The 24,803-nt window shown below is 34.3% G+C and overlaps 4 protein-coding genes and 1 long non-coding RNA gene across 14 annotated transcripts; 3 read left to right on the forward strand and 2 right to left on the reverse strand.

The window, feature by feature from the left end:
* Nucleotides 1–12,493, forward strand: LOC126863933 (estradiol 17-beta-dehydrogenase 11-like). Of its 3 annotated transcripts, none has more exons than XM_050614678.1 (8): nucleotides 1–161; nucleotides 2,052–2,515; nucleotides 8,247–8,371; nucleotides 8,655–8,765; nucleotides 10,644–10,805; nucleotides 10,888–10,970; nucleotides 11,061–11,177; nucleotides 11,332–12,493. In XM_050614678.1, exons 2-8 carry the CDS (start codon nucleotides 2,287–2,289, stop codon nucleotides 11,525–11,527), a joined length of 1,023 nt encoding a protein of 340 aa, XP_050470635.1. In that variant the 5' UTR covers nucleotides 1–161; nucleotides 2,052–2,286; the 3' UTR covers nucleotides 11,528–12,493. The 3 variants fall into 3 exon arrangements, with proteins under 3 accessions (XP_050470635.1, XP_050470634.1, XP_050470636.1); XM_050614677.1 differs by having other exon boundaries at nucleotides 71–277; XM_050614679.1 differs by lacking the exon at nucleotides 1–161 and adding an exon at nucleotides 1,466–1,620.
* Nucleotides 12,494–13,646: 1,153 nt separating this feature from the next.
* LOC126863922 (integrin beta-nu-like) lies at nucleotides 13,647–19,257 on the forward strand. 8 transcript variants are annotated; one of them, XR_007689006.1, is made up of 13 exons: nucleotides 13,648–14,327; nucleotides 14,450–14,691; nucleotides 14,874–15,159; nucleotides 15,219–15,383; nucleotides 15,650–16,108; nucleotides 16,334–16,496; nucleotides 16,556–16,722; nucleotides 17,058–17,230; nucleotides 17,331–17,530; nucleotides 17,597–17,709; nucleotides 18,168–18,259; nucleotides 18,338–18,768; nucleotides 19,068–19,257. XR_007689006.1 is itself a non-coding variant. In XM_050614645.1 (13 exons), exons 1-12 carry the CDS (start codon nucleotides 14,172–14,174, stop codon nucleotides 18,480–18,482), a joined length of 2,361 nt encoding a protein of 786 aa, XP_050470602.1. In that variant the 5' UTR covers nucleotides 13,648–14,171; the 3' UTR covers nucleotides 18,483–18,508; nucleotides 18,583–19,257. The 8 variants fall into 8 exon arrangements, 7 of the variants coding, with proteins under 7 accessions (XP_050470603.1, XP_050470602.1, XP_050470601.1 ...); XM_050614645.1 differs by having other exon boundaries at nucleotides 18,338–18,508; nucleotides 18,583–19,257; XM_050614644.1 differs by having other exon boundaries at nucleotides 18,338–18,504; nucleotides 18,583–19,257.
* Nucleotides 18,510–20,058, reverse strand: LOC126863936 (uncharacterized). The gene is made up of 5 exons (XM_050614688.1): nucleotides 19,929–20,058; nucleotides 19,396–19,713; nucleotides 19,248–19,335; nucleotides 19,003–19,189; nucleotides 18,510–18,611 (listed from the first exon to the last, which is right to left on the reverse strand). Exons 2-5 carry the CDS (start codon nucleotides 19,553–19,555, stop codon nucleotides 18,510–18,512), a joined length of 537 nt encoding a protein of 178 aa, XP_050470645.1. The 5' UTR covers nucleotides 19,556–19,713; nucleotides 19,929–20,058.
* Nucleotides 19,987–22,871, forward strand: LOC126863928 (dihydrolipoyllysine-residue acetyltransferase component of pyruvate dehydrogenase complex, mitochondrial). The gene is made up of 6 exons (XM_050614667.1): nucleotides 19,987–20,262; nucleotides 20,633–20,787; nucleotides 20,855–21,264; nucleotides 21,324–21,691; nucleotides 21,802–22,101; nucleotides 22,175–22,871. Exons 1-6 carry the CDS (start codon nucleotides 20,141–20,143, stop codon nucleotides 22,302–22,304), a joined length of 1,485 nt encoding a protein of 494 aa, XP_050470624.1. The 5' UTR covers nucleotides 19,987–20,140; the 3' UTR covers nucleotides 22,305–22,871.
* LOC126863939 (uncharacterized) lies at nucleotides 22,401–24,670 on the reverse strand. Its single transcript, XR_007689010.1, has 2 exons — nucleotides 23,393–24,670; nucleotides 22,401–23,115 (listed from the first exon to the last, which is right to left on the reverse strand). It is a non-coding gene; the product is annotated as an uncharacterized LOC126863939 (long non-coding RNA).
* Nucleotides 24,671–24,803: the final 133 nt, after the last annotated feature.

The following is a 24,803-nucleotide window of genomic DNA, read 5'->3' on the forward strand; positions in this document are numbered from 1 at the left end:
TAATGCTTGTTACTTATGTATCTCGGCTGATGCTCGCAGTCTGCTGCTGGAGATCGTCGAGGGGGTAAAGGCGTACCGAAGCCACCGTTTTATTCAGTAGACCGACGACCGTAGTGCCGGTGAGACGAGTATCTCTCGTTCAGTGGGCGACTTTCGCATAGGTACGTACTTTCGTACCTTACTGGCACGTTCCCTCCTCGTTTCACCCGTGTTTCGCCTGTTTTCGTTTGCGAACGCGAATGACTCCGCAACGCCAGAAGAGATCCACGTTCCGATAGTAAGATCCTTTTTATCTAATCTACACATTGTTAATCGATCGTGTATATTTTATAAATTTTACAAGAGGAATCGTCTGAATCGAGGAATATCTCTTTTCATTTTTATCTTCATTTATTCGTTAAGATATATCACAAGTCACGAGGAATTTCTTGGTATAAGAACTCTATAAATATCGAGGCGTAACGATAAGGAAGACTTACAGCTTACAACGACCGCAAATTGAATTCATGTATTAACGATACTCGATAGTTTCTCGCAAGCGAACAGTTTTGAAAGTAGCCCTCCGATTTCTCGAATCGAGTTTCGCTAGATCCTTCGAAAAGTGTCAGTGTCGTTGTTATTTTGTCTTCTTCGTCTCTTTTCTTCCCGCGATATCTGATAATAAACACCATTTGTGTATTTTTAATGTAGCTCGAAATTCGCTTTTAATTTATTAAATTTTTCAAAAAACGATGATCGAGAATGCCCGATGTAACTATCGAAGTATCATTCAGTTGTAAACTAGATCGAATAATTGAAGGAAATTAGATCGACATAAAAAGCTTCGTGTGCACGATTATTATTATGGTTTCGTTGTACCTCGTTGATGCTGTGTTCTGACACACGAAACGCGACACAGAAATTCGCTGATGGTTTAAATCATCAATGTAGCTTTTTATATTAGTTAGAACATTACCATTTAATTTTGTATAAATTAGAACATGGTCGTTTAATTTTGTAGACGTAAAATATTGTCATAAATAACGTGCAAGAATGTCGAATAATATCAAGTGATATATGTATCGAGTAACAGCGAGAAAATAATAACGTATTACATAATTAATATTACGCGCGAAAAATTTAAGATTTATTTTCGACAAGTTAAAAAGTACTTTTTGTTCTGTTTCCTGATTTTTAAGATTTATGCTTGTAATGTTTATACGTAATACGTGTTATGTTGTTTCTCTTTCATCGATTCGAACAAGTACATAGATACTATACCACGAAACGAATTCGGGTAACAGTTATAACCCTTTAATCTTCGTTTTCATCCGTTTCATTTCGTACACACAAAAAAATCATTTTATTCGTGATGGTTTTGTAGCTGAAAGTAACCGAAAAATTACGAGCTTTCCGTGAGTGGAATACATGGCTGAAAATCGAAAGTGAATTTCGCGTCTCATTAGAAAGTGAATCGATGCTGGATATTCGTGGTTCGTCGTAACATCAACTACCGGAAAAATCGTGAATTGCGTTGGTATTGTAAGTTGTATAGCGTAATAGGAAAGCGAACGGAAATATTCTGTTCTGAAACGTTCAAGGAAACGAAGTATTAATTTCGTTAAAAAGAACAAAGTTCAGGTAACGTCCCAAATCTTTGCGCTATTATTCTCGTCTTCGGACGTCCTATTTCCTAAGAGAATAAAAAGAAAGTGATACGAAATTTTGGAGAAAGCGTAAACTAGTTTCTATACCACTAGAGTAGCTAACGAAGCTGGTCGATGAACTTGCAAATATCATTTCTTTACATTTATTTTTCATTCCTCGATCGATTAGAACACGAAATTGTGTACATTCATCGGAATATTCGTATTACGTTATTAACTATTTGTTCGTTTAGAATCCTTTTTATATGTTCGGTAATCATCAAATATAACGAATCGCATAATGACAGAAAAAAATACAATATTCGATAAATATAATATATCGTTATATATTATTGATCTCGCTCGTACGACCAACCTTAAGTCCTTAATTTGTTATTTCATAGTGGTAATAATTATGTTTTCCAGACAAATCCAGAGCATTAGATACGGTGTTTACTCCGGCATTATCCAGTTTTTAGCCGTAGTTCCAGCAACGGTTTTTCTGCTGGCAATTAATACATTCTTCGAACTGCGACAAGCTATGACATCCTGATCGTTCGACGTCTTCGAATCATAGAAGAGTTGCGTATATATAAAACGTTGAAGCAAGTCCAAACAGTTGAAACATTTGGCCAAAAAAAAAAAAAAAAAGGTGTCGATCATGTCTCTTCTCGCCGACGTCGCAAACGTGATCGGTTTCCTGATCCTCACGGTAGGATTCATCATCAAGAATACCATCAGATTATTTATCCCGGAGAAGTATAAGATGAAGAGTATAGCTGGAGAGATTGCTTTGGTGACTGGGGGTGGTGGCGTCTTGGGAAGGCTTGTCACTCTCAGGCTAGCTAATCTGGGCGCCATCGTTGTCATCTGGGACGTTAATAAGGCTGGTAAGTACCCGTTTCGAAATTAATAAATTTGATTAGAGAATTAAGCTGTTTTTGTGATTATCGAATTTTAAGGTTGAATTAATTGAGAACAGTTTCAGCGGGGACAGGGATTATTACTGGAATTTCAAATTGGAAAAATAAATTCTCAAACAAATACCTGGCGATGAGACAGATCGCGTAGCGATGCTAGAAATAGACAGTGACATAAAACAGAAAACTATCTAACTACACCAATCCGTTTAAGACACAGATTTCAACGAGCTATCACCGGCAAGCATGAGACTAACTTAACGTGACATAACTGCTTCCTTAACAACGTCTATTATGCAATCTTAACATAACGTAGATTCTTGATAATATATTCTTCGAGGGTCGTAGGCAGTCGTATATTCATAATCTAATTCTCAACCATCAATAACCTTTAATACGATATTATATACGATTCGTCTCGCTTTTTTGTATGTTGCATTTGAAATTTGTCAATGAATTACGATCTTATCGCATCTTTAAAATTCATAAATGCAATAATCCTAAAGGGCACCAATCATCCTCGCCTGAAAGAAGCAAACATTTGTTTTGTATAGTTATTCTCGTATAAAACGATGATGTTTTTCAAGAATTTTCATCAAGCACTTTTTCTATTATCTTATTTTTCATAAATTTCTTAACGGATTTGAAACAATATACGAAAAGGTTTCAAGAGATCTATATATTCGTGTCTACCTATATATCTTTCATGACAATTAAACGAAACGTGGTCGTTTCGGGTCATCGAAATCGAAAGTGTTCGATCCACGAACGAACTATCCACCAAGTGTTTAGGCCTTGACTAGAATACGAAGGCCGCCTTCTTGATGTCGACGAGATAATTATAGTCGCGCATTACACGAACCACGCTCGTCTCTTGATGATCATCTAAATTTCAAGGTCGTTCGAAGCGTGCCTGGACTTCTAACGCGAATCAATCGAACCGAACACACGGTGCTTAATTTCCAAACGTCACGTTACGTCCTTGCTTTCATCCCGGTTGGAATATAAAAATCGTGGAGAACTATCAGTTTTGTCCTTCCCATTTGTCTTTCCGATTATGATGACTATGATTTATTCATTGTTGAATTTTTACACAGTAGACACGACTCCCTTCTTACTCTTTTTTACTCATTTTTACTTTATGTCTTTTTACTATTAGCTCCATGCTTTTTATTTCTTTGTTCTTTTTTAATTTTTTTATCTGTTCGTTCTTAAAATAGTTAAAAGTTTAAAAAGTTTGGCTGTAGCGATGGATACTGTGAATAAGTCCTAACTTGGAAAAGAAACTGGACAACCTGAGAGAATAATCATTGTGGTGTGAAATCTAAATTACAATAATTAAGGGCAAAATATATAGTATATATTAGGTAACCTTGGTATACATTCGCTAATCAGATGTTACCCTCGTTACATTATTTGTGGAATCATGATTAGAAACATTCAGAATACAGAACATTTTTTTGCTTATGTAATGATTTACTTACTTATGTGAAGTTTGGGAACTGAAAAGGATTGAGTCATCCGAGTTACGAGTTCCTATCTCGTTTAAAACGAGATTACAATTATGATAAGATACGTTCCAGAGCTCTCGATGTGAAACACTTTCTATTTTCCACGAAGCCATCCAAATTAAATTCTACATTTCAAAGTTGCAGAAATTAAATTCGTGATCGTGTTGGCCTTATAAAATCTATATACAGCGCTATTACCTATTTTTCTTGCTTCCGGCATAAGCAACTATTAATCGACAATGTATAACAATTATTTACACGATAAGCGTTAAAATAAACAATACTTATGCACGTGAATTATCACGACACTTATTATATTATTAGGTTTTTAGTTCCCAGCCTCAATTATTCTTCTTAATTATCCTTTATTATTATAATTAATAATTACTTGTTAATTGTGCCATGTTAAGTTGAATTGAATGAAAATTATAAGTAATAGCACAAAATTTCTTGTTTCCATTCGTATATGCGCGTGATAATTCTTTATAATTTTTAATTTAACATATTTATTTCCGGTAAAACTGGGCTCACATTTTAGTGTTTTATTGTTTCTTTAGGTAAACATCAGACATGTATTTCTATTATTGGTAATTAATCAAAAAATAATTATACTCACAAACTACAAGTATTCGATCTTAGAAGGATTAGCTTACAAATGGAAAATATATAAAAATTAGGGAAAAATTTTCATAATATGAGAACTTATAAATAAATGGATAATCCGAAGAATATCGCATATATAAATCTCGATAAATAACAAATCTAAACATCCGATTTTAAAAATTAATACAAGCAATTCAATACAAAATGACAGAACGAAAATTCTCTTGTGCAATAATCATACTTAACATTATTATATTCTGACGATGACTACAGAATACGGAACAACCTTTTGAAATTCGGCCGTGTTAATGATCTCGAATCAATGATGTGACGTATCTTCGGCTGATTTTCATCGTTCACTGTCTCCATAAAATTTCATAGATCTTGAGTGAACCAATGTGAATCATAATCCTCCGTGTCTTCGCCTTCTTTTCTTAAAACCTAGGTGACGAATACTTCAGCTAATACCTGAAGTAAACTATACCTGAAATAAATAAGTTCGGTTGTAGTGTCTTTTACATGACTTACAGATTAACAAACGATTGAATTATTTAATAAAAATTACGATAGAGAAATCTTGCTTCGATTCTATTTGAAAATTGCATTATAAATAAATGGAATAACTTGGAAAATAATCATGTTATTATATAATATTTACCATACATCTTATAATATATAATACATCATACAGTATAACATGTTACTTATCCCAACAACACTACATGGTTTTCATGCAATACATTGGATGGGGTTGCTCCATCAGCAACTCAAATGAATTTTTTTGTACGCGCAGACTAAACACGCAGATCGGTCAAGCGGTCAAGCGGTCAAGTGCAATCTACACGTGAAGAATTACATGCGCGATCTCTGCACGTTCGGGTAAAAAGGTGATGTCACCGCGTCTAAAGGCAAGAAAGCCAGGCGTACCTCTGCCCACGCCATAAATACACGCTCAGATCAGGGTACAAGAAAAGTGAAGCATTGAGCGTCGTGAGATCTACATGCACGACGATTTGGCGATGCGCGTGCAAGTAATCGTGACTATTGTAGCATAGTTAGTCGTAGTCGTAGAAGTAACTCTAACTGTGGCGTTATTTGCATTTTAAAGTAAGTTTTATTAGTGACTAAATGTTATTTGCTTTTAACATAAAACTAGTATTGATTTTTACGCACGTACCTGGTAATACCACCTCAGAGTTATGGAAGAAATTGAGGCAACAAATTATCTTTTGATGAACAGAAGAAACTTGTAATAACGTATTTGCACACTCTGAGTATGACTAATTAGAAATTGTCCTACTTGTTTGGATGTTGGAACACTGCATTCGTTTACAAATATTTTTGATTATATTTATCATTTGATTCGATTCAGCTTTATCGATATCTAAAAATATAATATTTTTAAGTAGATACTTCCGAAGTATCATTTGCAATGAATGGCATCCGCAGTCGTTACATGCGCAGTCTTTTAAACGCGAAGATAAACGTCGAAAAATGAGAAATCATGAATTGTACTTTGAAGTTGTTGATCAAACAGATCGCGAGGAAACAAGAAAGAGCAATATAACGCGACACTTAAGGCCTGGGCGAACTGGTTGATTGTTGAAAAAATATGAAATTTTATGCTACCACTACGGTATTCTCCCGTACAGGTTCTCTTGGCTGTTCCTTTGGATTCGTTCACCCGCTCATGATTTCTACATCGGTGCCCACTTTTCTCCAATAGACACCGCCGCGGTTTTGTAATCACATTGAGCGTGGCTCAATCGAACGTGATTTCAATCTCTATCCGCGAATAACTAGGGAACCGATCGGATTTTTGATTCGGTAGACTTTGCCGAGAAAACGGAACAATCGTATGGGATGTAATATAAACTAGAAACAGGATATTCCTTGTGTTGCAATTATCTTTCATATTCTACGTGAGCACGCGTACCACTTAGTCAAGAAGCGAAACAACTGCCTCTCCACGCGTTTCGACTTTCTACCCGCGAAAAGCTGCTCTTTCGATTAGGCAAACAATCCACTGCTATGTCCAGATTTTTTAAACTTATTGAGAAATAAAAGAAAGTTAAATTACACTGTCAACGCTAAGTATTAGGCTATCTGCTGATGTTTATCATAAATGGAATGTTTCTAAATGCATTTATTTCCTAATTATTTAATCGTTTGGTTGAAAATTGTAGTGGTCCAAGTCTAATTCACTCGCTACGTTAGTCTAAATAATAAATTGTATTATTACCTTTCATGAAATATTGAAACGTTTATCATAAATAATTCGTTATATATTTTCCTGGAGAAGCATAATGGAAAAGTGCCATTCTGGAATAAACTCGAATATGCAGTTTAAAATGTAAGATATTAAACAATGTAAAAGGTTAGTCTTCCAGAGTAGATATCCCAGTATTTATGATCGATAGCGTAGATGAATTTTCTCTTTAGTTTCGTAATGTTAACTGTTAATGACATTATTTACACCACAGTTTATTTAAACTTACATTTTGTGAATTTACACCGTGGCATATATCACGAACAAGTTATTAATAAAGTTGAATTATCTAAATCTTGAAATCTGGAAAGGATCTAGAAAGACCCAGACACGATATTAATCAATGACAACAGGTGTTCTGCCGGGCGACCTAGTATTTCCTAGTTTCTCGCTGTTAGCGAATATTTCAGCGCGCGATAGCGGCAATTACAAATCTTCTGAATCTTCGTAAGCTTTGCCAGGATAAAGAATGTAGTAAGTGATTTCATTTGCATGAAATACCATATTATGAAACAAGTGAAAAGAAACAGTAATCGAGGGACTGCTGCTTGATAAGCGTATCCTTGTGTATGTTGACCTTACTCGTCTGCTCTGATGACTTGTTATGGAGATAGAGAAATAGTCGAACTTCATAAGCTTTCTGAAAACTTTTTATACATCAAGATTGGAGCATTCAAAATATGTTGTGATATTGTAAATCGCATCAGGTAGTTTGTGTACAGTTATGTAAGCGCTTGTTTACTAAGATGACATTATATCTTTTATCGCATTTTATCATTGTTTAAGTTGAACCATACTACACAGGACAATATGTAAAAAGTCTTACTGAAAATATTCTAATATAAACAACATTGAAAAGTGCAGTAGAGCCATAATTATTATTCAAACTGGCCATAATGCTGTTCGAATTTTTCGATAATCGAATAATTTTGTATTAATGAAGAAATGAGAAATAATTATTTAGTTTGAACTATTTCATAAATATTAATATGAAACGAGAATGTAAAGTTTCGAGTAAAAATGTAACAATTTCTTTCAGTTTCTCTTCTTGTTTTCTGACCCTCCTTGCAAAGAACAACTCTGTCTAACTATTTTCTTATATTCTAATCGAGGTTCCACTGTACTATTGTTATTTCATATAATCATCTTCAAATTTCCCATAGATACATAAAGATCTGTAGTCTAGTTATAACGATTCTTTGATACAATTTTCATCTTAATCAGTAACATTGAATTTCTGATTTTGAGAACACAGCCCTCATGGAAAGTTTACTGTCGCCCATTTAATTTATTAACGGGATTCCTTTCGTATTTTCAGGTATCGAGGAGACTGTCAAACTGGTGAAATCCGCAGGTGGTATCTGTTATGGTTATGTTTGCGACCTATGCGATCGGGAGGATATTTACAAGAAAGCAGAGCAAGTCAAGAAAGAAGTTGGAAAGGTGAGAATTGCTTAATCGATGCAATAATTGAAGATCGTTAACGCAATGTCATTCAATTTGAAAACATCAGTTCCAAGACTTTGGAAAATCTTTAAAAGCCTCTTAACCAGAACATTAATATGCGATGGTTATTGTACTGTATAATTTTTATTTAAAGGAAATAAAGTATTCCGAAATTGCTATTACTGCGTTTTCGCGATATTTTTATGACATAAATCACTCGGTTTCATAACCTGTTAAGTAATCGAATTATGACAATTGATTACATATGTAAACCTTACAGGTAACCATTCTGATAAACAATGCAGGTATAGGAAATGGCTATAGACTTTTGGACACGCCGGACAACCTTATTATTCGAACAATGGAAGTTAACGTAATGAGTCACTTTTGGGTATGTTTTCATCTTAACTTTATTATCTTTGATTTCAATTCTCCTCTCGTAATTTATCACGCGATAAAACAGAAGCGTTGGAAATTACGAAATTATAATGAGGTTTTCATCTGTGCAGAAGCTTATCCTACGAATTTATGATTAACCAAGCAATTAAAGCAATACACGTGGAACCGGTATTTTTAATTTATTGATAGGCTATGCACGTGTTGTATTAATTTCTATGGAAGATCCGACTCTCAAAACGAACGTGGCACTTCACAAAATTTTCTCACTCTTCTCGTATGTGGCTTTTGTATGATCGGATTTCGTAACAGATCCATCGGTTTAAACTCAAAGACAATTCTCCCTTTCGCAGCGTAAAGCCCGAGTGAGAGGCATTCCTAGGCCCGATATTCCCTCCGTTTAGAAGTATTGCCGTGGGTCAGGTGAGAAAACCGGTCGGATAGATGCAGCCAGTCGGCCGTGCAGTTCCAGTATACTCGTGTCTCAGAGTTGCGACACACGAGGAGTATGCTTGCCAAATGCGTAGACAGCATCGAGTTCTCCAATGCGAACTCCCATTGACGTAATTCTCGAACACACTGTCGAAAAAGCAATTATGTTTATCACATTCTTGTTCCATTCGACTATTCGACCATAATCGTCGAAGATGATGTCTTCGAATCCTAAACATTTTCTTCGACAAAGTTATGACGATATTGTCCGTCATAGACTGTCTTAAGAATAGCTCTTTCTTTCCAGCAATATAAATATCGGTGATTTCGCGAATCACCGGAGATTGGCCGACGTAACAAGGTACAGAGTGAAAGTTCAGGGGGACACCATCCATGTCGAGACATCATCGACTTACACGAACGTTCGGCCGATAGAAGAGCTAGCCGATTCGGAGCACGGAGAAAATTATAGCGCGGCCGCTCGAAGAATACCGATTTTATGAGCCGCGTTTCGTCATCAGCTCGTTCCAATGGGGATATCCATCTTGATGTTCGCTTGATAATAATAAGACAAAAAAGAAAGGATAACAGAGGGACAAGGTTTGTCAACCGCGTTGTTCGAGACATCTCGAAGTCCTTTTCTTCAAACCTCGGATGTAATCACATCTTCAGCCTCGACTGCAAAATTTCGACGCGTACTTGCGCTTCGAATTACCACACGTTTCACAATTTCGTCGATTCATTGGCATAACGAAATGCTTCTTTCTATAAGACACGAGGAATTACATATAAACTCCGCGTATACGTGATTCTCAAGAACCTTGCCTCGATACCCCAATTTTGTTATGCGCGGATTACGCGCCGACCGTTCTACTTTCGAAAGTGATGAACAGAGGAAGAACAACGGAAGAAAAATAGATTAACGACTAAGGAAGTAGGTTAACAGCATTGTAAAGAGCACAAGCCAATGAGTCTCTTGTTATATCCGATGTCACGGCCATATCCCCGAGAAGTACCGTCAATTATTGTTCTCCAAGCTGCCGCTCCCAACGTTCGCAATTCGATTAGCTGGATTCTCTATCTCTTTGCTCATTCTGTAAAGTAGTCAGAGTGTATTTACAAATTACAGTTTGTCTTACAATTATATTTGCTTGTGTCAGCAGCATGTAAAATTACAAGCAAACGTTGCATGTTTCTGTAAATGTAACTGAATATATTTGGCACTCGTATACTTTATTATCATTGAGATAAACTTTTTTATTCTTCTAAGAAAATAGAGGGACCCATACTGTTAAAGATAATGAGACAATCGTACAATTTAGCGTTAGGATATTTTAATGTTTCGTAATAAATCAATTTAATATTAACAGACATATGAATGCATAGATATAAATTTAAGGCAATTAGAGATGATAATAATTTTTTTCTTCTCTTTCTCAAGACAACAAAGGCGTTCTTGCCTTCGATGATAGAAGATAACAGAGGTCATATTGTGAGCATTGCAAGTATGGCTGGACATATAGGAGTGTCACATTTGGTGAGTTATTGCACCTCAAAATTCGCGGCGATTGGATTCGACGAAGCTCTTCATATGGAGCTAGTTGTAAGTTTTTTTACATCAATGTCATTGCTTTCTTTCAATTAATTTTAACAAATATGCTATTATTTTCTTTCTTTGTTTATAGGCTGAAGGATATAACATTAATAGCACAGTGGTATGCCCATTTTTCATTCGAAGCACCGGCATGTTTGATAACGTTTCAACAAGGTATAATCTTTTTTTCCTGTATCCACATACATAAATAAAAATGTACTAGTAAAACATTTAATTTCGTATATCTGTCCCCGCATTTTTTAGATATTTGCCGAGGCTCACTCCGAACGACGTGGCGGATCGAATCATCTCCGCTATACGATGCAACGAAAAAGTTGCTATAGTACCTGGTTATCTTTGCATTTTGCTCATTCTGAAATGGTAAATAATTCAATAGAAATATGAAGCTAAAAAGTTTCATGAGAGAAAGCTAAGAGAAAAAGATAAATGATAAAAAATAAGAAAATAAAAAAAGTAAAAATATCTTTTTCGTCACTTTGACGTCTAATAGACTAATTTATATTGCGATTTTTAGGGCATTTCCGTGGGAATGTGCGGGCATGCTGGTACGAGGTTTACTTTTAAATAAGATTCACCCATCAGACTCATCATCTCCTCCTGCCAAGAAAGAAGAAGAAATTATTCCTACTATGTTGCCCAAAGATCCGGACACCACAGTTATTCATCAACAATTGACCAGACGTATTTCCAGTTCCGAAAGGAAACCATAATTATTTGGTCATCTGAAAAAGTTTCATATCGAAAGAACAAATGACGCGTATGTGGAAGTCATGGAACATTTGTAATAAATATAAGATAATAACCATGTTATTGCAACGGTGAAAAACCCATTTTGTACAAGTTTTAATGTACAATCAAAATAGCTTGTTTCCAAGGCGAGTCGTTCTTTCACAAAATTAAAATAAGTTTCGCGAAACGAGAAAGTTGTAGAATTACCATTTCCCAAAGACACGGCTTCAAGTCTTGTAGAATAACGAAGTGAATTGAAGTGAAGATTTTTAAGAGATACACCGAGACTTTCATGAATTTCTCTATTTATAATTGTAAGTGTATTGTGTTTTTCGGAAAATACTGCACAATATCAACAGAGTTTCATATATATACATATATATATATATATATATATATATATATATATATATATATATATATATATATATATGTTGTTAAGGATCGCTTTAGTGTTTCGTACAATAATAAAATTTCATAGTACGATAATAAGGTTATAAATCTAAGATTACAAGTTTACAATTTTAATGCTAATAAATGTTAGATAAGAAAAATTGATAGATACGACACAGGTATAATTTTTATAATTTACTTTGTACGGTATAATGAACATTTGTAATAGCCTGAGATTTTTTTATTGATAATTCGGCTAAAAGAACAAACAAGTATATTTATCAATCGCGTGTAATAAATCTGTCGACTGTTATTACGAAACAGTTTACAGATGACAAATAGAAAAAATAAAGTTGGAAAAATTGTATCAATTGTACTTACGCATTGGCCTATTTAAACTACCGATTTTCGAGATAAAACTTATCGAACCAACGCAACTAATGTATCGTATGAACGCTATCGTTTTAAAAACAGAGTGCCATATGTCCGCCCTGATATACAAATGATTGTTTTATAAACGAACATTATAATAAAATCACATTTTCCACTCTTCAGCGTTATTTATGAATATCAAATGTTTAAACAATTCTACAAATTGGATAATTCGTTCGTTTTTAATTTAGCAACCCAATTACTCAAAAATCCTTGTACCCAAATAGATGCAAAGAGGCATGAAAGAATATAAAATGCAAAATGACCGACTTTCACTAAAGTTTCACGACCTTCGCAAACATACAATTCACTGTTGGATATTACTCTTAGAATTCAGTTCTTGACAAAAGTTATAATGAATTGAAAAAAGTCAAATGTACCATTTGGAAAACCAATTTATTATTATCAATATCAATAATTGATAACGCAATGGTTTCATGAGTGGAACGGTATACATGATGGTGGTTTTTTATTGCTTTCAGTAACCGTGTCATTGCAGCAACATCGCATTGCAATCGTGCAACTTACACGACACACATTTTTATACTCGATATATTTATCTCAATACCTGGAAATATTTTCTAAAGATACAGAATAATTACACGTTTTATGTTTATGCCCTATTATTACTACGAAACGCTATCTGATCGACGTAATATTGATGAAGAAAAATACAATGATAAATAAATTTTCATTATTTTATTTATTTCATTATTATTATTCACAATTCTTCCTCTGACCTCGGTTCTAAGGATAATAATATACCCGCAGCAGCACGCTTATCGTATCATAATTCAGATAAACTAATTTTTCCATACACAGTTTCCACGTACTATTTGCTACGAATAGTAAACGTGTACAAACAGTGAAACAGAAGTAAATTCATTTAAAATTGATGTCGACATCGGAACTTCTTCTTGCTTCTTTTACAGTGATTTCGACACCTTGAAAAAATAACCAGTGAATGCGAATAAATTAAAATAAAAAAAATAACGTAGACGTTATATAAGCTGCTTGTGGCGGAATTTCGATTCGCTGCGGAATGAACGGCTTTCTTTTCGGATGAAACGAGGAACAAGTTTAGCTATTCTTTAGGAATTAATTATAATTCCTATATTAGTAGGTCATTGAACAAAATGGATTGCAGCTACTCAATTTTGTCAAATATTTTCTCCTAATCGTTGGGTGCAGCTTGCAAATAGGAGCATCGATATCGTCTATCAAACACATGTAATGACACACTAGATTACGTTAGCTTACAACTAGAGCTGTATGTGTCTACAGCGAAATAGTAACACTCTCGATGTCAACCTTATCCTACATCCAGTCATACATGTTTGCGTCACAAAGATATTCATCCTTCGGCAGTAGTTCATTACGAGTGCTATAATAAATTACATCAAAAGGAAAAACCACGGGATCAATAAATCAATATTGGTTGATCTTACGGTACCCGTCGTTGATCGCGAAAAATCGGCACAGATTTATCTGCAAGATAAAATGAAGCTACTATTACTACGAAACGCTATCTGATCGACGTAATTCCGCCTTCTTTCTTCTGTTCGCTGACGCCGTATTTTGTTATCACAGTGCAAATAAGTTACATTGAGACTCTAGTTGTGCCGATTACGTGAGTTACCTCCAACATATCGCTTCCATCATCGCGAAAATAACGAAAGAGATAGAAGTATATTCTAGTGAATATGAACCGACAATTTCTTCGCAGAAAGACGCAGATAAAGACCGTGAATTTTTGCTAGATGTTAACTTCAATTTCGTATTCTGTCGTCGGTCATAAAGATGAGAATCTGCAAGTTGTTGTTCGTAATTTTCTTGTGCTGCGTATGGAGGGAATGTAATACTCTAGAAGGAAAAATTTTAAGATTGTGCATTTCAGCGAAGACTTGTGAAAATTGCCTGCAAGCCGGCCCTTCTTGTGCTTGGTGTAGTGATTCGGTAAATGTCCCAAGATACTTCTTCGATTGGATCAGTGAAGTTATTTCATTCAGACACGAAATTTCAGTTGTATGCTTTAAATTCTCTCTCTCTCTCTCTCTCTCTTTTACATATACTTTCAGTCTTATTCGAATTCAACAATTGGAAGGCCGCGATGCAACTCACCGGAAAAATTGAAACAATTCGGTTGCCTACCACAGGAAATTCGTACGAGTTCTCCAGGGACGATAAAGTTTATCAAGGATTCGAATTTTCAGGATATGGAACCGGAACGAATACCGATACAATTGCGGCCGCAACGAATAAAAGTGATGATTCCACCTCATTCCGAGATAACAATTCCCATTCGTTATCGGCTGGCCAAGTACGTTCGTTTAACAGATAACCCATTTCCGAAATAACGCGAACAACGTGAACAAGCCTGAACTTGCAAAACGTAACTTCAATTTACTCAGTATAAAATTATTTTTGTTACGAAGATGTTGATAGGTGTTGATAATGTATCAATGAAAAATTCATTAAATCTAACGATTTAAAATGATTCAGAAATTATCCACTAGACTTGTATTATCTAATGGACTTAACATGGTCGATGAGGGACGACAAGGAAACTTTGATCAGATTAGGATGGAATATGAGTCAAACGTTTGGCAGCATCACCAATAACTTTCGTCTAGGCTTCGGTAGCTACGCTGACAAACCTGTGATGCCATATATCTTCCCAGGGCATGAGGAGAATCCTTGCAAGAGCGAGCACACTGAATGCTCTCCTATTTATTCTTATTGGCATCACCTAAAGTTAACTGGTGACATTCAGCGATTCATTACAGAAGTACGAGATTATCTGAAAGAAAGTTAAACTCAGAACGGATTAAATGGATTGAATTTCAGGTAAATAATAGCCAGGTTACTGGAAATGTTGACAACTTGGAAGGAGCGTTGGATGGACTCGTGCAGGCGATAGTTTGTACCAATGAAATTAATTGGGCACGTCAGGCACGAAAAATTATTTTAGTGGCCACCGATGGACACTTACATACCGCTGGCGATGGAAAGGTAAGAAAAAGTTATCATTTAATAAACCGAGATTTCAGTAGTTACATACATAGAAAAGGGCACGTCTCACTGTCTTGATTCACCTCGATATGTATAAAATCAATTCGTGATTAACCAAGTATCGTTAAGGTCAATATTCTAAGTAATTTCACTATGATAACATATGCATATCAGAGTTAATGAGATCGGTGATGTTATTATCCCTCTTCTATGTTATTATCGAAATTTTAAGATATCTCATACGGGTATCTTCGTATCGTAATCAGTTAGGTGGTGCTGTAAAGCGCCAGGACTTCAAATGTCATCTTGACGAACGTGGACAATACTCTCTAGCCGCACAATTCGACTATTCCTCGCTGGCAGAATTGTCAAGACTATTGCAGGAATATAAGATCAATGTAATATTCGCCGTGACGGAAGAGCGTCGTAATGAATACGAAGAGATCGTCAAGTTGCTGAGAGAAAAAGCAACGGTCGCGACTTTGACCAGCGACAGCTCGAACATTCTGGATATCATTGAGAATGCTTATCATCGGATTACCTCGAAATTGATCTTACGCGACAATTCTTCCAGTCCGCTGATAATGGAGTATTTTTCCAACTGCGGCGAGGGAAACGTTTCGGAGTGGAACACTTTGGAATGCGATGACATAAAGGAGGGACAGATGTACGATTTCAAGGTTGTACTGTCTTACAAAGAATGTCCAAGGGATAAAGACCTATGGGTACGTGTAAACTATAAATATTAACTCGTATAAAACTTACATCATCTATACGCATGTTGTTTATGGATTGAAAATGAAGCTTTCAGTGCAATTTTTTTATTTTTGATTTTTCAACCATATTCTTGTTTTGAGACACAGACACGCATCCTTGACTTTATTTACTTCGCGAATTCAGTCCCACGGCATAGTGGTTTATATGAGAACATAACTTTATATTTTTGTCAGAGACAAAGGGTTGTGATCGAGGATGAACTGGCTTCTCAACTGTCAAATATAATAATCGATGTTGAGCTTCTGTGTGGTTGTAATTGCAAAGATACCGAAAGTTCTTATTGTCAGCACGGAACGTATGAATGCGGTTTATGCAAATGCGACTCTGGTTGGTCCGGTAAGAAGCTTTGATTTCTCCTTCGCAATGGAATTGTTTAATATTGATAAAACTCGCAGGTGAAACATGTGATTGTGATGAAAGTTCACTGTCAAATAACGTACAGCAGTGTATCCGAGGCAACTCAACGAAAATTTGTTCCGAGAGAGGTGACTGTGTTTGCGGAGAGTGTTTCTGCGATGATGGATACAAAGGAGAATTTTGTGAATGCTCTGCGTGTGACAAGGTGATTCTGGATTACTTACATATTACATATTATTTACATATTATACTATACTCGAATTATACAGTTTGTTCGGAAAATTTGTAGCACTTTCAACAGACGATTTATTCTATTATTATATCGTATTTTCTATATTATATATTTAATGAAATTTAAAGAGAACTATTCTTCATATACTTTTGCAAAATACTGTTTAACAGATATACTATTTCCAATTGATCGTCAAATGCACTTACAGGGATAGATCTAACATCATATCTAACATACTCTGTTTGGCCAAAACTAATCCTGTCGTTTCATTGAAAGGATTAAAGATGGAATTAATCTTCTTTTTATAGATGGATGGAATTGAATGCTCGAATAAGGGTACTTGCAATTGTGGTGTTTGCCAATGTATAGAAGGATGGGAAGGGAACGCTTGTCAGTGTCCATCAACCAATGAACTCTGTATCGCACCAGGAAGTCAAGAAATTTGCGCTGGTCACGGATACTGCGACTGTGGAGAATGTCGGTTCGTATTTTTTATTTGCGAAAAGATCTTGTTCCGTTGCAATATTACAAATTCGTATTAAATTATTGCATTCTTTGTAAACATGTCGAATGTTGTTCAGATGCAACGTTACCGCAGCAGACGGCTTCTATTATCGAGGTACTTATTGCGAATCAACGATAAGCACTGGTGGCAGTGGCCTGTGCGTTCTTTATGATCGTTGCGTTAACGCCACTGTCGAGGATCCGAAAAAGGCAAACGAATTTTGTCAAACGAATATTATCACTTACAACATTGAAAGAGTGGAATCCGTTGACATAGGTAAATTGAAAGAGCGTAAGTAAATAATATGATGACGTCAACGAGCCAACATAATATTTATTTTAGGAAACGGACACCACTGTTTCGTGAAAACAGTAATGGAGAGAACGACCTGTTTCATTCATTATGTATACGAATTTCAGAAAAATAATGTTGTCACCTTAAAAATTGGTAACAAGGTATATATCCATATTTGTAAATATTACTGCGGGTACTCTTTGCAAATTTATATTTTTGTGAACATAATTATTTTAAGTATGAAATCGTTTTACCTATTAAATATAGAGAGTATTATATTTAGGATATTTTGCACGTATACATATGTTAAGTCATCCCATAAGTAAAACAGTCGTGGATTCTTTTATACTAGATGAAAATAAAAAGTGATCTGTTAGCATTTAATAAGTGTTGAATTTTCCCGTATATTGTATAATTCTTTATCCTGTTCAATTAAGTTTTCTATTCAAATTTTATAAACCTGTGATCATACCGCATTACTTATGGGGTGATCCAATATTTCTGCATATTATGTGTATTCCGTGTAGTTTTGCACTTTCAAATTCCCCATAAATGCATAAAACCCACGTTACTCATTATTGTTATACCTGTTTTTCTAAATCTACATCGATACATTTAGCAATGTCACACTCTGGTACACGGAGCAGTCATCCCATCTGTAATCATCATCGGAACAGTATGCCTCGGACTCGCTTCTCTACTAATTTGGAAGTAAGAACCATATTCAACCAAGATTAATTGAATTACAATTTATTAGAAACAAATATTGATTATACATCGGGTGCACAGGTGTTGGGCATCCATGAAAGACAGGAGGGAGTATGAAAAGTTTATGAAGGAGCAACAGAAAACTGTGTTTAGTTTAAACCAAAATCCTCTGTTTAAATCGCCTATAAGCCGATACTCAGTTCCTTCGATGTACAAAGAGAACTGAGAAATCAAATTTCTTCGATTAAGCAGGTTAATTCAATTCACTTTGATCGAAAGATTTGGAAGAACACATGGTACTATCATCAGACAATATATCGTTCCAGAAATGGTTTCCGGCGGAAAACGTGATGGACTGCAACATATGAAATTTTTTAATCCAAATCCGAATCTTTTATAATAATTTTCGAATTCGACATTTTTTTCAATCTTTTATGATAGAGAATCGGACAGCTACATGGAAAAGATGAAAAATGCATTTTTGTCAATTTTTTGACGTCATATACTTACAGGTAAATCATTGTAAGGTAGTTAGAAAAGAAAGGAATAAGTCTTTAGGCACAAAAATATAAGCTTCGTAAAAGCTAAGTAGATAAATCTATGAAATTTTTTAAACAATCAAAGATATATCTAATATTATGCCGATCGATATTTTTGATGAAACTAATTTTTAAATCACTTATCATGTTTTCGGCCTATAGTCTTCAATTTATAGATATGTTTGATTTAAAAAAAATACTTTTTACATCTACTGATATATCTTCGACTACCCACGCAAATCCAAGAGGTTCTCTGTAAATAATATTTGTAGATGGTATATTATTGTGCCATATAGCTTCGATCGAGGACCCATCGGGAAATATGTATGTTCCTAAACCGACCATCGTTCCGTTCGGATCTATTCTACCTCGATACTGAGCGTCGTTATTATACCTTAAGTAAATTGTATGTGATTTTATTTAATTATAGATCATGAAATAGACTTTATTACTTAATATGAATATCGGCATTAGAAAACGTATCATCGTCCCATTCTCCGTGATAGGTATCAAAATTATCAGTAGTATATGTTCCTCTTCCTACGCAAGCAATTCAATTGACAGAGTTTCAAAAGTGGGCAATATCTCACAAAATGTTACCTTGCTTAAGCAAAAGTAATCGATCATAATTTATTTTATATTCTCCGTCGTAAACATCTCCATTCCAAAATGTAAATTTTCCGACTTTCGATTGTGCATTTTGATCTACGATATCAAATTCATTTATCTTCGCCATTTTGCTGACACCTCGTCTCTTCATTTCAGAAAACAATCTCTTTGCAGTTTAATTTCCAATTCTTTATACGTTTTCTTTTTACACAAATTATTATTATAATTGAAATGAATGAAAAGAAGTATGAAAGAAAAATAGAAGTACAAAAACGTCAAGTTCTTCTAATCGCCACCAATGTCGTAGCGCTGAAATAAACACAAATCAGACTATACTAGTTAACGAATCAGAACACCCGTCCTATTTTGTTAATAACACGGTTGGTTATAAGCCAGAAAACCTTGACATAAATTTTCATTTTGTTTCCAACAAGGAAACGGTATGTCTTGCGTCTTATTTTATTCTTACTTTTTTTCCATATTCTATAATTTGCGAAAAATGATCTTCTGCTTGTGAAAACTACCTTTAAATCTGTAGCCACGTGACCTTGCAAACGACCTCTAATTTGGTATTTGCATCGTCTGTCTCTGGTTGTGCTTAACGATAACCCCTACATCATTGACACGCTCGGAACACGTTCATTGTCCGAGTGTTCAAATAAGAGATCAGTAACGTCGAATTTCTTGCCACTTTCTACTAAAACCGGTAGTAAAAGATCCACGAATCATCCGAGATATGATACGAACGACAACGGGCCTACGTAATGAATTGGCAAACGCAATACTACGAAGTTCTGTGCGGACGAATACCGTAAGATCTGTGATCATACGATGTCTTCACAGAAAATATGTACAAAGGTATTTCATTTTCCGTTATTACCATCTTAACTTATTGTTCTAAGTTTTGTCGTCCTCTGATTAAAATTTACCTCATTGGTTATGATTAAGGTTATTTTAAAGTCATTCTATCTTCCAATTCTACTTAAAAGTTTTCAAGTATGGCATTATTTCCACCTGTTATTGATGAGGATAATCAAAGCCATAAATGCAAATGATTTCATAATCCTCTTTTGCTTTTCTCTATTTTAGGACAATTTTATTATATTTGATTTGCATTAGTCTCTTATTCATTCGGGATACTTAATAGCATAGATTTGTATTTTTACATTTCAAGGAAAATTTTACACATTCTTTTAGAATAATTTATTCATTTTTATTTGATACTTAGGATTCAAATTCATAACACCTTACGTTTTACGGTAACTCCGTGGAAACAACAGTTAAGGTATTATGCAGATTATCCAGATCATGTCAAAGTGCAGCTTCCTGCGTTATCACCTACTATGGAAACAGGCACAATTGTCAATTGGCACAAAAAGGAAGGTAATGTAAATAATTCATGTGTATAATAAACTCATTAACAATTGTTGGTGTTGTATCATCATTTTAGGTGACAAGTTGAATGAAGGTGATCTACTTGCTGAAATTGAAACTGATAAAGCTACGATGGGTTTTGAAACACCAGAAGAAGGCTATCTGGCAAAAATTATAGTAGCTGCAGGAACAAAAAATGTCGCTATAGGCAAATTAGTTTGTATAATTGTCCCTGATGAAAGTTCTGTAGCTGCCTTCAAAGATTTTAAAGACGATACTCCAGCAACTACTGCATCAGCTACCCTTACATCAAGTGTTCCTACGCCATCTACTTCTCCACCATCTACTCCCCCACCATCCCCTGTAACGCCACCAGCACCTGCAGCACCTTCTGCCCCAAAACCACTGCCTACTGCATCAGGAGAGAGAATATATATTAGCCCATTGGCTAAAAGACTTGCAACTGAAAAAGGCCTTGCTTTGGAGGTAAGTTTTAGGTCATATAAAATTAAAAAATTTTAAATAATTCTATTACTTTCTTAAAGGGTTTAAGAGGTTCAGGACTATATGGATCCATAACATCCAAAGATTTAGTAGGTGCACCAGCTATGGCTGCTCATCCTACAGTAGCAACAACAACAGCTACAACAGAAGGGATGGATGTTCCAGTATCCAGTATCCGCGCAATAATTGCAAAGCGTTTACTGGAAAGCAAACAAACAATTCCACATTATTATTTATCAATAGATGTAAAAATGGACGCCGCACTCGAAATGCGAGAACAATTTAACAAGATGTTAGAAAAAGAAAAAATAAAGCTTAGTGTAAATGATATCATTATCAAGGGAATGGCTATGGCTTGTAAAAAAGTACCTGAAGGTAACAGTGCATGGTTGGGAGAAGTTATTAGACAGTAAGTAATATGTTGTAATAAATAATTGCTATTAGTAGCAGGAATTATAATCATATGGATTAAATTTCCTCTTTCTTTCCCCCCTCCTTTTTTTTTTTTTTTTTTTTTAGATACAATAATGTTGACGTAAATGTAGCAGTCAGTACAGAAAGTGGCCTAATTACACCAATAGTTTTTGGTGCAGACACAAAGGGTATAGTTCAGATTAGTAAGGATGTAAAAGAATTAGCTACAAAAGCGAGAGAAGGAAAATTGCAGCCGCAAGAGTTCCAAGGAGGAACTATCACTTTGTCAAATTTAGGAATGTTTGGTATTAAAAATTTTTCTGCCATCATAAACCCTCCTCAGTCAATCATTTTAGCTGTAGGCACAACTGAAACCAGGTTAATACCCGCCAAAAATGAAAAAGGGTAAGTGTTTTTCTCCAGCTCTTTTTTTACATAATATTTTACATTTTATTCTTTAGTGACTTATTTTTTTTAGATTTACAACCACCCAATTTATGTCTGTCACTGCCAGTTGTGATCACCGTACCGTAGACGGTGCAGTAGGCGCACAGTGGTTAACAGCTTTTAAGAACTTCATGGAAAATCCAACAACTATGTTGTTGTAGTAAATTTAGCCACTGAGAAGTTCAATGGGGTAGTTTCAACAGGTGCAAAGAAACATTGTTATGTTCAGGAAGGTGACCAAGAATATTCTGTACATTTGTGTATAGTACAATATAGAATTGTGTTACTTTACGCATTTGTAAACCATCAATTTTTGATAGATTCGAATTTTTCAAAGTCACATTGTATTTCTTTTATGTAAAAACATTGTTAGGACAACAATATTTGCGGAATCAAGGTGACATTATACCATTAGATCATATTTTTCCTAATGTACTATATATGTGGTTTTTCATTGAATATAAAGTAAAAGACTGACGATTAATTTCACCATTAAATAAAATAACAATCTCATTACTTTATTATTGGTGTAAAAACCACATCTTTGTCCCAGCAATAGTAGTGGTCACGTGTAAATATGTGTATTTATGAAATAATATTATGGCCACCATACATTGCAATAATTTAATTATAACTTAGGGGAAATTGTGAAGGAAAATGTGTCAAAATGTTTATAGTAAGTAATATACGTAAATGTATATCATATTTAATAAATTGTAACTTACAGATTTAATGTTATTTTTATTTTTAAGCTTGTGTTATATCTATGGATACGTAAAATAACAATACAATCCTATTATATTATGTAATAAGTAATAATAATCATGATAATCATATAATGTCATTTATGAAGATTGAAGAAAGCGCGGTTATCGATCATACTGGCGGAACTGCTGTCAGAGAGGAAATGAGAATGCTCACACTAATAGACCTGATTGTTCCCGAACTAGTGCTGCTCCATGCGGCCAAGTGCTGAAGTCAAAGTTAGCATATACAATATCCTATAAAATTAGAGATCTGCTCTGTTTGGTTCTTTGAGATTATTGCGGGTGCGAGTAAATATGTTAAAAAAACAGCTGTCGAAGGATGGATTAAAACATACGTTTGGTTCACAGGACGTAACACTTATATTATTGCGAAATATATATGGATCATAATTAACATCGTTTTTTAAATAAAGTGTGTTTCTTTAAATATTATAATCATATACATTTATAAATATAAAGTTAATTTCGAATTCATAACCTACCTTATTAAAAGAAAAATGTACTAGATTATCCAATGATCATATCCAAGGATCATCACTTCAATGAGTGCTACCGCTACTCACGTGTATATGTATACTTTAGCGGGCAACTATCAGAAAACGGAAATCCAGACATCATTCTCATGGAATTGTCAAGATTTTTCGAGTCATAGAAACAAATATAAAATTTTATCAATCACATTACATTTTAAATCAATATAAAGGTAATACCTTAATAATACAGTGAAGAAGAAAATAGGTAAAAATGTCAATAATTCGACAAAAATATTTAATATATCTATATATACTTATTGACATTTATGTTGTAAGTAGTAGGCGAATATTTCAAATGAATAATGATATATCAAATGCTATATGTATTTAGCGATTATACCATACTTTATTTATAAATTTCATATTTAAGAAATAATTTCCCGTAACTTATTTTCTATTACATAACAATGTGAAGCTTAACATTTTTCAATAATAATATAAAATTCAAAATGTTATATTATTTCGAATTTTTGAAAAGCAGCAACTAATAGAATTTGTTGATTATAACGCCATCATTTGATAACACTTTCTTCATTATATTATATATATATTTTCATTGTTTAAATAATATAAGATTATGAACTAGTTATAATACACTTTATATCGTATTTGGTGTTATTTTACTTACAAAAGTGTAAGAAAGTTTGTTAGTAAAAGTTTTGTAAGTTTTCGCAAAAAAGCTGATTATTTGATTCGTTTTAATCATTTTAGAACAATAATATTATATCTTAATTAAAAAGGACAGTGTAAATAGTAAGAAATATATCTTTAGAAACCATTTAATACATATATATATTGTTCATATACATTATATTATATAAAAGTATGTCACGTGTAAACGCCAATCAATCCCGAACGATCAACCATAGTAATGAATGAAACTTTTACTAACATATTTGTTATATTTTTCTAAATAAAATAAAATGAGACCAAACACGGTACAATTTGAAGCATATTCGGAAGCAGATATAATATATGATAAACTAATAAAAAATATATAAAATAAATAAATATTATAGAAGGAACTATATTTAATTATTGCTATTATCTATCTCAGATAGAAAAGTAGAACCGTACAATGAAATAGGCTTTTGTAGCGTGACACCATATCGATTATGGCTCGTTTATGATAGAACTAAATAGGTTCTTATGTATACTAGGATAGAACAACTTCCACACATGGCCGCGTGGTCCAGCTCAGTATTGTAGAACAACCAGAACAGTGACGTGAGTATTCTCATTTTTTCACAAGCGTAACATGCTGTGAATATCTCAGAGAGAGAGAGAGAGAGAGAGAGAGACGGAGACACTCTACTCATCTCTGTCTATCTGGCAAGAACACTAACTTTACTGTCTTCCA

The sequence above is a fragment of the Bombus huntii genome, chromosome 3, assembly GCF_024542735.1.
Source record: "Bombus huntii isolate Logan2020A chromosome 3, iyBomHunt1.1, whole genome shotgun sequence".
NCBI classification, from domain to species: Eukaryota; Metazoa; Arthropoda; class Insecta; order Hymenoptera; family Apidae; genus Bombus; species Bombus huntii.

Coding starts and splice junctions, on each gene's coding strand:
- LOC126863933 (XM_050614678.1), top strand. CDS start 2,287: ATGTCTCTTCTCGCCGACGTCGCAAACGTGATCGGTTTCCTGATCCTC. Junction 8,372..8,654: donor TCAAGAAAGAAGTTGGAAAG/GTGAGAATTGCT, acceptor TAAACCTTACAG/GTAACCATTCTGATAAACAA. Junction 11,178..11,331: donor ATTTTGCTCATTCTGAAATG/GTAAATAATTCA, acceptor TGCGATTTTTAG/GGCATTTCCGTGGGAATGTG.
- LOC126863936 (XM_050614688.1), bottom strand. CDS start 19,555: ATGAAGAGACGAGGTGTCAGCAAAATGGCGAAGATAAATGAATTTGAT. Junction 19,190..19,247: donor AATGCCGATATTCATATTAA/GTAATAAAGTCT, acceptor AATTTACTTAAG/GTATAATAACGACGCTCAGT. Junction 18,612..19,002: donor TCGAAGATATATCAGTAGAT/GTAAAAAGTATT, acceptor CATATGTTGCAG/TCCATCACGTTTTCCGCCGG.
- LOC126863928 (XM_050614667.1), top strand. CDS start 20,141: ATGATACGAACGACAACGGGCCTACGTAATGAATTGGCAAACGCAATA. Junction 20,788..20,854: donor CAATTGGCACAAAAAGGAAG/GTAATGTAAATA, acceptor TCATCATTTTAG/GTGACAAGTTGAATGAAGGT. Junction 21,265..21,323: donor AAAAAGGCCTTGCTTTGGAG/GTAAGTTTTAGG, acceptor ACTTTCTTAAAG/GGTTTAAGAGGTTCAGGACT.
- LOC126863922 (XM_050614642.1), top strand. CDS start 14,172: ATGAGAATCTGCAAGTTGTTGTTCGTAATTTTCTTGTGCTGCGTATGG. Junction 16,109..16,333: donor CAAGGGATAAAGACCTATGG/GTACGTGTAAAC, acceptor TATTTTTGTCAG/AGACAAAGGGTTGTGATCGA. Junction 16,723..17,057: donor AATGCTCTGCGTGTGACAAG/GTGATTCTGGAT, acceptor TTCTTTTTATAG/ATGGATGGAATTGAATGCTC.